Below are 14,417 nucleotides of genomic sequence, written 5' to 3'. Positions count from 1 at the left end.
AGATAGATAGATAGATAGATAGATAGATAGATTTCAGCTTTTATGAAATATGTTGGTAGCCTATTTTTCTTTTAAATAATGGCACTGATGTGTTTCGGTGTCATCCTGTGTGAATCCAGTATAACAGGTAGCATGCTCTATTGACATGCTGTGTAGTACAGAATGTAATTTGGGAGGGACGGTTTTATTTCGGGCACGGTCACGTGGGTGTTGGGAGAGTTGACGAGTTGCGCGTGAAGTGTGGAAAGACGTGTCATATAACCTCTGTTGTTAGATTTGAAAGTTTGCGTTAATTAAAAATTTTATGATTTAAAACACAGAGCGAGAGAGAGAGAGAGAGAGAGAGAGAGAGAGAGATTTAGAGTTGAGATTGTGCGTTTGTATTGAAATAGGCAGTGGAATTTATATTCCTTTGTAATTCTTCACCTCTGAGTCTGGAAGGTGCTGAGAAAGAAATCGCTTTTTCTTCACAACCTGTAAAGAGCACGAGCTACCGGTTTGAGAAGGATGTAAACACGCCTGAAGCAGCGCGCGCGCACGTGTGTGCGCACTGTTGAGAAGCCGTGCTGCTGTTGTAAGCAGAGCTGGCACAGACGGTGAGATCCGCTTCCTGTGCGCGCGCTTCTCACTCACAGCGCGACATTAATGCGGACTGAGGAAGCCGCGAGACAACTCCAAGTTTAAACTGATTTGTGAAGACTTTGGACGTTTGTGTTTTCGCTTCAGCGCGCAGTGCAGTGCACGTGAGAGGTAAAGCGAACCCGGAGGAAGCGCGCTTTGCAGTTTGTCGGAAGTGTTTGCATTGGGGCATGTTTGCACTGTGCGTCTGGCGGGAAACCTGTTTCGCGTCCTGTTTCCCCGTGAAGCGTCGCGTGGAAGTGTGAGCGGCGGCGACGCACGCATGAGCCGCGCGCTCGGAGCGGCGCGCACTCTCGGCCGGCTCCGGTGAGGACATGCCGCGCGACCGCGGCGTAGACGAAGGCGCTTCCGGCGGCGTGCGCCTCGAAACACGCGGCACGGAGGACGTGGAACGGGGCGGCGGGGTCGCGCGGCGCCCGGGTACGGACGGACGGCGGGGAGAGCGCGGCGCCCGCCTCAGCCTGCTCGGCAAGCCGCTGGTATATGGCACGCAGTGTGGCCGCAGGAACGCGCGCTACCGCCGTTTGCAGAACTGCCTGTACAACGTGCTTGAGCGACCGCGCGCCTTGGCGTTCGTCTATCACGCGCTTGTGTGAGTCCCAAAAAGATTTTTTTCAAACGTCAACCTGTTGCAGTGTTTTAAGGTTTGTCTGTTGTGTTACATGTACACACTCATACAGGCACCAAACTGTACTTATATCAGGGATACCTTTTCTACCTCCGGTATGCAGAGTTTACCTGGGAAGGTGCATGTGATACCACATGCACCTAAAGTGAAGCTTTAAAGGTGCATCAGGGATCCTTAAGTCACTTTAAAGCTATAAAGATACGTCATAGTGGCACACAATCTAAATGATAAGCAAAAACACAGATTGTTACATTTATTTCATACAGTGTATGGCTGAGAACCCCAAACTCAGGACTGCAACTAAGAGCTGAGAGTTCTTCTTCACTTTCTGCCGCACCAAGTACATGAATCTGACCCTTTGTCACAGCAGGGGATGGTGCTGCTTTTATGCCACTGTTCCTCAGGATCAGTCATAGGAATACACTGACATATAGTACGTAGTTTCAAGTTTTATGTCAAAAATCTCACACTACTAGTTAAAGTGGACTAGTTATGGGGATGTGTCATTTCATATCCAATGCACTATGAAAGGAATTGCATGGAAATTGTGTGCCCCTAGCACACCTGAGCAAACTCAGGAAGGGATTCATAGTTAGGTGATGATCTGGATCATGTGTGTTAGTGCAGGGAAAACACAAAAATGCAGTAGTGGGTCTGCAAGGCCGGAGACTATATTAGTGAGACTGATAAAGACATTTTGCCAGACATAAATGCGATGTCTAGATTTTGGCCAGAGTGAAAGGTTTAAATATGTTTACTGTGGTTGTATGCATGAAGTCAAACCGAATATAGATCAAAAAAGGGGCAAGATTACATTATACCAGGACTGGTTATTAAAATGACCAGTATCCATCTTTTCATGTAGAAAATGATGTTTTGCCAGGCCAGTCCAAAAATGGAATATCAGTGGATGCTCTGGACAGTCTGGGAAAGACTTGCACGCCACTATATATATACATATATAAGCCCAATAATGGAACATCCATGGACACATTTGGTCAGTTGGTGCTCACTGGGACGAACCTATATTCTTAGAAGGAGCTGAGAATCCCAGATGTAGCTGATGGTGGCTCTTCATGCTAGTCCTGGGGAGCCACTGCCCTTTCAAGGTTTCCAAAGTCCCGAAGTTTATCTCCAACACCTGATCCATCTAAACAAGGCCTTCAGTAGCAGCTGAATATGGGAGCTAGTAGTGTTGGAATTGGTCACCACAAGCAGAGCTGGAGAGCCATTATCTGTAGGAATGTGTAATAACCAACAGGCCTTTTCATCACAGCGGAAGTCATTTCCTCTTGGTCTGGAGTAATTAGGCCTTTCAAAAGCTTCGCAGTGACTCATAGGAAAATTGTAAATAATGTAATGACGAACGGGCTTTGATGATTTAATACACAGACGTGCAGTATAAAAGTGTGAATTTCCATTCACTGTACATTTCTGCTTTTCCTAATATATGATATAACGCACACTGGTTATTTATTAAGCTTTTCTTGCTGTCATTCAGGTATTATTGCAAAAATGTACTTGAAGATTATCAGTGCATAGAGCTTGACAGAGGACCGACTAAAGTGAAAGCTGGCAAAGTTGCTATTTCAAAGTTACCTCCATGTACTTTTGTAAGATTTTCCCTCCCTTTAAAATTCATGTCTAACATAAGCATACTGTTCCAAACTCAAAAACATGAAAGCTTTATAGAGCAGCTTTAGCGGAGGCGTGCTTAAGTTAGTGCATTGTCTTTGACACAAAAGATGAGTACTTCCTCTGTTGAAGTACCTTTCAGTTTCTTAAAACCAGGTATGCTTCAAAGAAGAATTGGTCCATTTGGCTTCTTTTATGTAGAACATCTGCATTTGGTGTGATTGGATTCTTTCTGCAGGTGAATATGTATCAAGGATTGCTGATTTCCTTGGATGTTTTTTTTTCTTCCTTTGATAAAGGCATAAAGAAGACATATGCAGGTATAGGCTTTACAGCAAAGCTCCATGTGTAAGACTGTGCTGGGACTTACAGTGGACTTATTTCATTTTTGTTGACTGAGCAGCATGTGTGTGTGCGCTAATACTTTGCATAGTGGGGTCCTGTCAGACCTGCCTTCCCCTGCTGTTTTTCCCACTTTCAAGGTACTCTGCTGTATACAGGGCAGCCTTTGAGTAGTTTTTCCACCTCAGGATGAACACCCAGAGTAAGAGGGGAAGAAGAAATGTGGAGGATGTAAGCAGAAGCAGCACTACAGGGACCATTAGAGGTGAACAAAGGTGGTAATGAACAGTCATAAAAAGAGAAAGCGGAGATGTATTTATGTAATTAAGCAGTTGAAATGCCCCCGGACATGAATCCCAGTTAAAACCCAAAATGGCCAGCTCTCAAGAAATGTCCTCATTACAAAGAAAATACTGCAAACAGCCACTCAGATATGTAAGCTATGTGTGCCCCTCATAGCTATAATACTGTACATCTCCTGCAGCCAAATGTTATCAATTTTTCCACATTTACATTTAATAATTTGGCAAACACATACAATTTTTCTGCACACTTGAAAGTTGAGGGCCTTGTTCAAGATCCCAACAATGGAAGGAGACCAAAACTTTACCCATACACCATTGTCAGTTCATTAGGTAAGAGATGGGTGTCTAGTGTAAACCAGTAATATGACATGGTTCCGTTTGTTGAAACCATTTCATGGGTTGTGGCTCAAATGAAATTTTGTGTACTTTAGCCATACCAAAATTGGAGTTGGGTTGCTGAGGAGAATGTTTTGCCAAGGTTCTACATGAGACCAGCGCTGCATAGCTTGAGATATGCCACAGGATGTTCTTGCTAGCTAGCTAGTTCTGAACTTCCATATTACACATTACTTGTACCAAATTAACAAAGATCTGAGTACTTATTTTTGTCTCTTTGTTTTGTTTTGACTACTATCTCTACGTCTATGATGAATAATGAAATGGTGATCCACCAACATATGTTGGTTTAAAATTTGGTTCAACTCATGAAGACTTCTGGATATTTTAACCTTTCTCTGTACCTGTGTTCTTAAGTATTGGAACTTGGCAGAGGAAGAAGCATATAAGGTGTATTGAAGAATGCTCTGTGCCTTCATCTGAGCCTTTTTGCATGTGGTCACAGTTTATTGATGGTGTTTCAGACCTATATTGGCTAACAACAAACCACCATGGTTTGCTGATCATCAAGAGCCAAAGCATGCTCACGCTCAAATGGACATAGGACGAGCTTGGTAATTAGTTGAGGAACAAAATTGAGTCAGACATGTAGAGTTGTGACTCATTGGAGAAGAATAAATCAGACATCAACAATTTCATCACCCAGCAAGCACATGTGTGGAGTCTGACACTCTGATATTCTTTTCATTGATATAATGGCTTATATGTAGGTTGGAACCAAGGAATGTGACCATGAACAGTCAACATAGTGTGTATGGATAGCCAATGTATATCCATACACACTATATTGACTGCTCTTGGTCACTGTTCTTGGCTCATGTAGATCTTACTTGTGAGCTCAAATTCCAAGCCTGACAGAAAGGAATAGTTTGGTGAGGAATCAAATTTGCACTATTTCCCACCTACCCCAAAGTTAATAGCATCCAGCGTTTGCTTCTTTACTTTTGTACCGGATCTACAAGACTAAAGAAGCAAAAGTTGGATGCCAAACATGTCTTGGGATAAATGGAAACTTCCTTCAAGAAGGGCCTCAGCTCTCATTTTTGGATTGTTGGTCATTTTAAATGAACGTGTCAGCCAAATTAATAAGACCAATTTCCACCATGTGACAAGTTTCTCCACCAATCCACCAGCTAACTCCTCTAATGCAGATTAAACAAGACTACATATTTTTGTTTCTGGTTTGTTTCAGTGTATTAAGGTTACTACTCAATGTCTGAAGGTTTCCTTTGTTACATCTTTGCAAATGATGATTAATGGGGATTAATAGATTGGGTTTCCTCAATGCCAGTAGCTACAATAAGTTGGTTTTTAGAGAGCTGAGAGCTGTGTTTATAAATTGAATTGAGTTGAACAGGTATGCAGTTTCTAACATCTTAGCAGATGAAGGATCAGCTTCAGCACTTTGTTCCCAGATGACTTGCTTCAATTAATTATTCTGTTAGTTACTGGAGGCTGAAGTGGGAGCTACAAAGAGAGAGCAAGCAAAAGGGTATTAGAGGTGAATAAAGGGTTGGAATATTTCAGTCATCAAAGCACCATTACGGCAGGAGGCAGAAGAGGCAAATGGACACACAGAGGCCCTTATCTTCACCTCACAGCGCTAACAAGAGGAAGCTGTCTCTTCTAGGCTAGCTCTAGAGATCACCAGGCATGATACACAGATGAATGCGGTTAGCCCACTGCAGCATGGCTCTCATGCACTCCATTTCTCAGAAGCCAGTCATCCATCTCTCAAAAAGTCCTTTGGAGATGTGAGAATGGTTCGACGAAGTTAGCTGTCGGATTTTTTGTTTCATTAATGTTATGCCAAGGGGCTGTACTCTTCTTGCTGTCAGGGGTGTCCACTATGACTCACCAAAACCACAACCACCCACCACTTATTGAAATGTAAGTAATTTAATTTTGGTAACTGAGTGATAGGCAAGCACGTCTGGTCTCATATCAATTATGTAAGTTCTATACATACTCCTGTATATGCTGTAGAAAAGAGAATCAGTCTTGATCCATTTGTTTTGATTAAGAACCGTACACGCACAACCTCGAGGCAGGAAGGAAGAAACTGCCGCTAATTTTCTTTCACTTTGTACCTCTGTGACTTTGCTTCATCCTTGATCAAAATTTCCCCACCAACTTTGGTTCTTGGTAGCTTACACGTAATGGTAAGCTGAGGTGAAATGGTTTGCTGAAATCCTCATGACCAGAAAACAAGCCGGTGTTTTTAGAATCTCAAAACATGTAATTTACTAACCCATTATCAATACACATAGACCATATAGTGAGATAAATGATCAATAACATTATTTGTTAATAAAATGAATATTACCTCACACCTCCAGGGTCGGGGGTTCGATTCCCACCGTGGCCCTGTGTGTGCGGAGTTTGTATGTTCTCCCAGTGCTGCGGGGGTTTCCTCCAGGTATTCCGGTTTCCTCCCCCAGTCCAAAGACATGCATGGTAGGCTGATTGGCGTGTCTAAAGTGTCCGTAGTGTATGAATGGGTGTGTGAGTGTGTATGTGATTGTGCCCTGCGATGGACTGGCACCCTGTCCAGGGTGTACCCCGCCTTGTGCCCGATGCTCCCTGGGATTGGCTCCAGGTTCCCCCGCGACCCTGAAAAAGGAGTAAGCGGTAGAAGATGGATGGATGGAAAATGAATATTATTACCTTGGGCTGGGTGATATATGGATATAATATCAATACCATGATAAATCATTATGCAATAATAATTTTCTGAGATATTGTTGGTATGGTGAAATAATTTTTATGCAAATACTAATTACAAATGAAATCATACTGAATGGATGCCGTTGATTTGATGTAATTTAAAAAAATCTTCTTTGTCTTTGTGGGCATTAAAGAAAAGTGTTGTCAAAGTCGGTTTAGCGGTTTTTGTTTGTTTTACTACTGTTTTGCGGACAATTTGTTAGCAAAATTACATATCGTGATGCGCATCGTGTATCATAGAAATGTCCTCACGTATCGTGATATGATATTTTTGTCATATCGCCCAGCCCTATTATTACCTCAGGAAGCCTTAGAGAACCAAACTCACGGGGAAACTATTGTTATTATCATGCTAATAGCTAATACCAGACAAGGCTAGTCACCTACACCGTCCGTACCGATGATCTCTGTTCTTCTTCGGGATGTTGAGTAGTGTACTTTTCCATGAATGGAGTGCAGAATGGATTCATTTTTAAGGATTAGCATGGAGAAACAGATTACTTGGCTGTAACTTTAAACAAAGATTTATTGTTGTTTTTTTGAAGGAATATTGGAGGGAGAATGTGATACTGTTTCATTTGAATCCACTGTCCTTGCTCATGGCAATAAGCATGAAAAATTAAGACATTACACTCTTTTGAAGTACAAACATTTCTTATACTAGCACAAACAACTTCTCACTCATACCCAGTGGTCATTTGCATTTTGATTCACTTTCATAATGTTTTATTTATTTTTGCTTCTCTTTCTGTGTGTGTGTGTGTGTGTGTGTGTGTGTGTGTGTGTGTGTACACAGTGTGTCTCTGAATGTAAGGTCCTCATAGTCATCACCATCATCACTATCCAGCTTTACACAGCTGATAAAACAACCAAGCTAGCATGACGTCCACACTGTGGATGTTCAGTGGCTGTTGCTACTGCTTATTCTAGCCCCGGTGGAGAAAAACAGAAAGCTTGAAGAACATTCTCAACATTCGTTAGGTTATAGGTTATTTTTACTCATACAGATGAGTGTATAGTTTCTTTTCCTTCACTTCCCACCATCATGAGTCATTTGTTAAAACCATGTCTGATTTCTAACAGGGTCATTTTAAGTCAAGTGTTTCTGTCATGGCTTTAATGATTCTTTGTTCATGATTAGGTTATAAAGGCTATTTAAGGATATTTAATACGTAATATAAAATACAGTTCAATGTTAATTAAATACTATAGTTAAACAAATCGATAGAGAGGGAGGCAGGACTTTCATACCTTTTAGTTAAATATAGTCTGTTCTGGATTTCTTCCTAAAATAAAAAGGAAATTACTAGCTCTACCTGAATGCTTTTTTGTGCCTGTATTTACGGTAAGTATATATTTCATTTAAAGTGTAAACTCTCACCAGGACTAATTCATCATGTCTCAAAAACTTGATATATCAGGTAAATGGTTTGTTGATCATTAGTGATATATAGTCGTTCTTGAGCTCCAGTATTTTTTCATATCGGCCAGAATTACACAGTAGGTAATCTGTAGCTGATATGAGAGGGAACTTCTGTCCCCTCCTCTGTCCCTGTTCTGTCTCTGGTGAAGTTTATCTCAGGGCACAGAGATGGAGATCAAAGTTCACTTCGTGTCCAAACTCGGGTTATGTGAGAGTGGACCAGTTTTCCGAAAGGATGGTAGATTTTCTAACCCAGGATCTGACTTTCCCCTGATTTTACATCATGTTAGCCATCAGACTAAAGAGCAAAATTGTTCCGCGAGATGCCAAAGCTCTCCTGCAGTGGACTGCTTTATGAAGACCAGCTCTTATTCCTCGACTGGTTCTCAGGTTCAGCTTGAACCTTCTGTGCCCTCTTCCGTCCCTAATAACCAGTGAGAAAGAACACATACGGGCGGGAGGCCCAGTGAGGAAGAACAGGCCCGGCTTTGGTCCCTCAGGCTAATATCAGTGTGAGCCAAGCAAAACTTGTGTTGGTCATATTTGTCTTTTCAAAATTATGGAAAGTTTTCTCAAAATTACAGACCAGCATGACTGTACACTCTCTGTGTGTGTTTGTTTATGTGTGTGTGTGTGTGTGTGTGTGTGATAGAGAGACTAGGGAAGAACTCCTACATGACTGATCATGAGACAGAGGTAATGTGTTATAGACAGGAGGGAGAAAGCTAGACGGGGGAAAACAGAAAAGAGGAAACCAGCAGTTACAAATGTATTTAAAATAACCAAACAGAGGTGGATAAAGCAGCCAAAAACTTACTTAGGTTAGAATACTTAAGCCAAAGTCAGTGATAGTGGGACAGAGAGACAGAGATATGTAAAACCAGAGACAAACTCATGGTATTAAATAGATGTATACAATAGTGCTGTTGAATTGTTGATTCTGATTGGTTAGATTGATTGGTTAATTTTCTATAAGAGTCGCTACATGACAGTAACCCTGTGTACGAAGCAAATCACATGTTTATATTAATGCACTCGTTCTGATATGTTATCATTTCTATTATAACGACTTACTCTACGCACAGTGGACACTCCACATTTTATTTAACATTATTGTGAGGTGTCTCCGGTGGTAGTGTAACTATAAATGGATAAAAATGTATGTGATGTATACTTCTTTAATACATTTTTTTTTTCAAAACTTTAGCGTCGGCAAATTGCTGTGACATAAGCAAGCTATACAAAATATAGTCATCTTTGGGATTGTAAGAGATTGTGACTCTTTTTCGTTTCAAGCCGCATCACACCACCCCGTCGGCACATCCGAAGTTTTGTATTCCTTACATATTACATCCATCCATCCATTTTGCATACGGCTTATCGTACACATGGTCACGTGGAGCCTGGAGACTATCCCAGAGACTAACCCTGGACGAGGTGCAAATCCAACGCAGGGCACAATCATACACACATTCACACACTACGGACAATTTAGAAATGCCAATCAGCCTACAACGCATGTCTTTGGACTGCGGATGAAACAAGAGTACCCGCAGGAAACCCCTGAAGCACGGGGAGAACATGCAAACTCTGCACACACAGGGCATAAGCGGGACTCAAGCCGCGAAACTCAGAGGTACGAGGCAAATGTGTTAACCACTAAGCCACCATGCCTAACTCTTCCCCCTACCCACACACACACACAGACAAAATGCTGTTAAAAATACATTGAAAATGAATGAATCTGAAAGCAGTATATTATCTTGTGGCTGTGATCCCTTTTTGATTTATTTTTTTTGCTGTAACAAGTAACTACTGCTAAAGATCACTCTGCCTGTAAGCAGTATAAAATTATAGGCTGATTTAATATTTAAATGCATTCAAATTCAAGCGATAAATTCAAAATGCAGTTGTTAAAAGGGATTTTTGAGCCCCAGTCTATAGTGCTGTTCCTCACAGATACTGATATTCAGTAATATCTTAATCATTTATGCATACACCTATGATCCGTTATGCATGAATACGGAATTCTTTGAGAGAACTGATGAATTGATTATTTTCCTCATCCCTATTTACTCCTCACCTCTGCTCACTCTCAATATACAAAGGATGAATAGTCAGTTTAAAAGCTGGTGTGTGTGTGTGTGTGTGTGTTGGTGTGTAAGCTTTGAATGATGGTCTGGCAGGGCAAGACTGTGCTGCAGCTGTGTGTGTGTGTGAGAGAGAGAGAGACAGACAGACAGACAGAGTGAGTGAGAAGCAGCAGCAGCAGCAGCCAGCGGCAGCAGCGTGCTTGGATGTAGGAGCAGTATTTGTTCTGCCAACTTTCCTGTCACCTCTGTGGAGTGCTAAGGGAGTAATTGGTGCACACTCCCATAACACACACGACATGATAAATCAACACAGACGTTTTCTGAAACAATAAAAACAAACCGCACATGCACAATCCAATTACTGTGTGTAAGGAAAGGGGGGGTGTCGGGCAGGGGGGCGGGGGGCGGGGGGGGGGGTAAACATTGAGTTCCTTTGAGCCGAGGACAGGAGCCAAAGCTGGGGAACTACACACAACAGCTGTGTGCGTGTGTGTGTGTGTGTGTGTTTGTGTGAATAGCACATTGTGCTAGGTCAATGAAAACAGCAAGTGTGTATGCGCAAGTGCGTGTGTGTGTGTGTGTCTCATATTACAAGCAGGCTTTTAATAGCGTGACTCCAGGGACATGACTGCACCGTCTGGTGTAAATGTTGAGAAGGAGTGTAACTTTTTTTTTATTTTTATTTATTTATTTTTTTTATATATCGACAGTAATATCCTATTAATAACTGAAGATTAGGTGATTATTAACATGCTAAATAGATACATATAATGATTTTAATGTGTGTAAAAATACAGCTGTATAAAAAGTTATATCAACTGGATGGGGCAAAACTGGCTTTATCACGTTAGATTCCAAGCTTCGATTTATATTTACTTGGAGTAGATATAGGGGGGACGGTGACGTTGCCTCACGTGGTGAGGGTTCGATTCCCGCAACTGCCCTGTGTGTGTGGAGTTTGCATGTTCTCCCCGTGCTGCTGGGGTTTCCTCAGGGTACTCCGGTTTCCTCCCCCAGTCCAAAGACATGCATGGTATGCTGATTGGCATTTCCAAAAATGTCCGTTGTGTGTGTGTGATTGTGTGTGTGTGATGGACTGGTACCCCATCCAGGGTGTACCCCGCCTTGTGCTCTATGCTCCCTGTGATAGGCTCCAGGTTTCCCGCGATCCAGTAGGATAAGCGGTACAGGAAATGAATGGATGGATGGATGGAGTAGATATTTAAAGTTGTTATCAGTCTCTGAAGCGGCTTCCGAACTCAGATCAGTGCTCTTGGCTTTTTGAGCGCAATTGAAATTCCAAAAGTCATTAGTTGTTTTTGCTGGAAGGGCAAATATTGCTTTTTATGAAGCGCAAGTTTATGTATTATGTATGCATAATTAGGAAATAATCAGTAAGACATTTATTAGTCACTGGTGCAGGCACTCTTTTGAATATGGATGAAATCGTTTCAGTTATTAAAGGGAGAACCAAAAGATAAACAAAATACACCACGTTAGGCTGCATGATAATAGTGGAAATGTATCACAATTATCCAGCCTGTTTCGAAATAAAAGAGTTGTATTGCACGTTTGCTATTTTCCCCAGTCACACTGGTAGGAATAATAATAAGGATAAGGATTACTATTCAATATTTATCATGACAAGACAGCTGTTAGAAACAAACACAATAAAAACTACATCATGATAAAAAACTAACATGCGAAACAAAATGCAATATCACTGTGAACATACAGTATGTGGAGAGATTCTGTATGGAGGAATGGTCTCAGATCCCTTGCCATGTATTCTGCAACATCATCAGGCATCATACTGTAGGACAAGACTTCGAGCTGCTATCTTTGCAAAGGGACCTAGCACAAAGTACTGACTAAAAGGGTGCCAATAATTGTTGCACACTTATATTTAACAAAGTTTTTCTTTTTTTAATAAACCTTTTTTTTTTTGCGCTTGTTTGATATCCGTGAGAGCAGGGCATTTTTGTGAATTTTTTTGAACAAAAGATCAAAAGGTTAAACAATAAAGGCAATTTTTAACAGCCTTTTTTTGCTCATATTTACCAAGGGTGCCAATATTAGTGAAGGGCACTGTATTTTCAGGGGTTGCGTATCATCACCCATAACACTCCAGGCCTTCTTTGTAACTTGTTGCTCATAATACTTAGTTAAACTCTGCAGAGGCACGCACCCCACTCATTTTTGAAGAGGTCCTAACTACGGTTTGCAGACGATTCTGTCTGCCAAGAACAGAAATACGAGGCTGCAGAGGGAACAGGCTCAGCGAAACCGGCAGTGGAAGACCGGATAAAGACCAGGCTGTCCATCCTCTATACCGCTTATCCTTTTCAGGGTCACTGGGAAACCTGGACTCTATCCCAGGGAGCATCGGGCACGAGGCGGGGTACACGCTGGACACGGTGCCAATCCATCGCAGGGCACAATCACATACACACTCACACACCCATTCATACACTACGGACACTTTGGACATGCCAATCAGCCTACCATGCATGTCTATGGACTGGGGGAGAGGCTGTCTATTTTAATAAAAATAAAGATGTTAAGTTATTAATAGAGAAGGAGTCAAGATTACACAAAACAATCCAAACTCAACTGCAGGAAGTTTTTCACTTGCGTGTATTTTTTCCCTCTTCTTAACCTCAGATTCTTGAATGGTCAGTATTTTCTGCATGAACGTTTAATGGTGCAAATAAAAATACACACACGTGTTGTCTGTTTTAGGTCATGAGACAAATTCAGTTAACTTCAGTAGAGCATGTCAACAGGGATCCAGAGTTTTGAGTGTGATCATAGAGATGCTGATTTAGACTCAACTCTGTAATGTTTTCGCTGTATGTTGAAACATGTTTTGACCGTGAAACAGATGTGAAGTTCTGCTTTGTTGCAGAAATGTTAAAACAGGTACTGTGTGTGTGTGTGTGTGTGTGTGTGTGTGTGTGTGTGTTCTTTTGTTTGTTTTTTTCTTTACACGGTACACTGTGGTTTAGTGGTTAGCATGTTTGCCTCGCACCTCCGGGGTTGGGGGCTCAATTCCCGTCTCTGCCCTGTGTGTGCTGAGTTTTCATGTTCTCCCCATGCTTCAGGGGTTTCCTCAAAGTACTCCGGTTTCCTCCCCCAGCCCAGACACATGCGCAGTAGTGTGCGACTGTGCCCTGCTATGGGCTGGCCCCCATCCAGGGCATGCCCCGAGTTCCCTGGGATAAGCTCAAGGCTCCCATACGACCATCTGTAGGATAAGTGGTATGGAAGATGGATAATAATCAACAGTACAACATGATTATTTGCAGCTCGAACATAAAGTGCATTATTTCTGTGTTTGTGTCTTTTGTGTGCATATTTCACGCACATTCTTCATTCCTATCTTCTTTATTTATTTATTGGTTTAGATTTATTGTAACCTATATATATGTGTGTGCACAACACGCCCAAGATACCACTCGTCTCTGCGGTTCTCTCATCCTCTCCATTCAATCAGTGTGAATTATCCTCCACAACTCGGACATAATTAAGCATCAGACTTGTCCTCTCCTCTATCCACTGCCTCAGCAGCCTCACACACATCCAATCTGAAAGAACTGGGTTGCCGCTTGAGCGGTTGATCTTCATTGGACTCTGCTTGCGCAAGATTTACTTCCTGTTATCTTTGTGGTTAACTCCCTGACTGTGCTGCACTGGTTGTCAGAGTTCCGGAAGCTTTACATTACATTAACACAACTGTTTGTTCAATTATATAAATACATCTATATATATATATATATATATATATATATATATATATATATATATATATATATATATATATATATATATATATATATATAATTTATAGATGCACAAAAAAGCACTGATAAATAAACTACAGTCCTAAATTAATAATAAAATCTCACTTTCACGGCACCTTATGGTTTCTGTCACTCGCTGCCTTTAGGCATATTGTTTTACTTCTGTGTACTTTGATCGTAGCGTTTTAATTAGACATTACAGATCTTACTCGCGCTACACTGTTTATCACCACGTCTACATTTCAAGTGAGGAGCAACGCAGTCTTGTTACTAGTAGATCTCTTCCATTATAATAAATTACAGAATTTACACTGCACATGTGCAAATCAGCATATAATGACAATAAATATGAATTAAACTAAACCATTTAAGCGATTCATACCAGTTTCCCCAATGTCTTGCAGACCATGGAGCATTTTGGATATA

The 14,417-nt window shown here is 41.4% G+C and overlaps 1 protein-coding gene across 2 annotated transcripts in view; it reads left to right on the top strand.

Annotated features, from left to right (window-relative positions):
* The first annotated feature begins 211 nt into the window (after nucleotides 1-211).
* Nucleotides 212-14,417, top strand: part of kcnq5b (potassium voltage-gated channel, KQT-like subfamily, member 5b) — a 103,103-nt gene continuing 88,897 nt past the window's right edge. For both annotated transcript variants that reach the window (XM_017458055.3, XM_017458053.3), the window contains exon 1: nucleotides 212-1,231. In XM_017458055.3, the coding sequence (XP_017313544.1) occupies nucleotides 954-1,231 (278 nt within the window). In that variant the 5' untranslated portion in view covers nucleotides 212-953. The remainder of the gene's footprint in view (nucleotides 1,232-14,417) is intronic.

The sequence above is a fragment of the Ictalurus punctatus genome, chromosome 26, assembly GCF_001660625.3.
Source record: "Ictalurus punctatus breed USDA103 chromosome 26, Coco_2.0, whole genome shotgun sequence".
NCBI classification, from domain to species: domain Eukaryota; kingdom Metazoa; phylum Chordata; class Actinopteri; order Siluriformes; family Ictaluridae; genus Ictalurus; species Ictalurus punctatus.
This window is presented reverse-complemented; position numbering and strand designations above follow the sequence as displayed.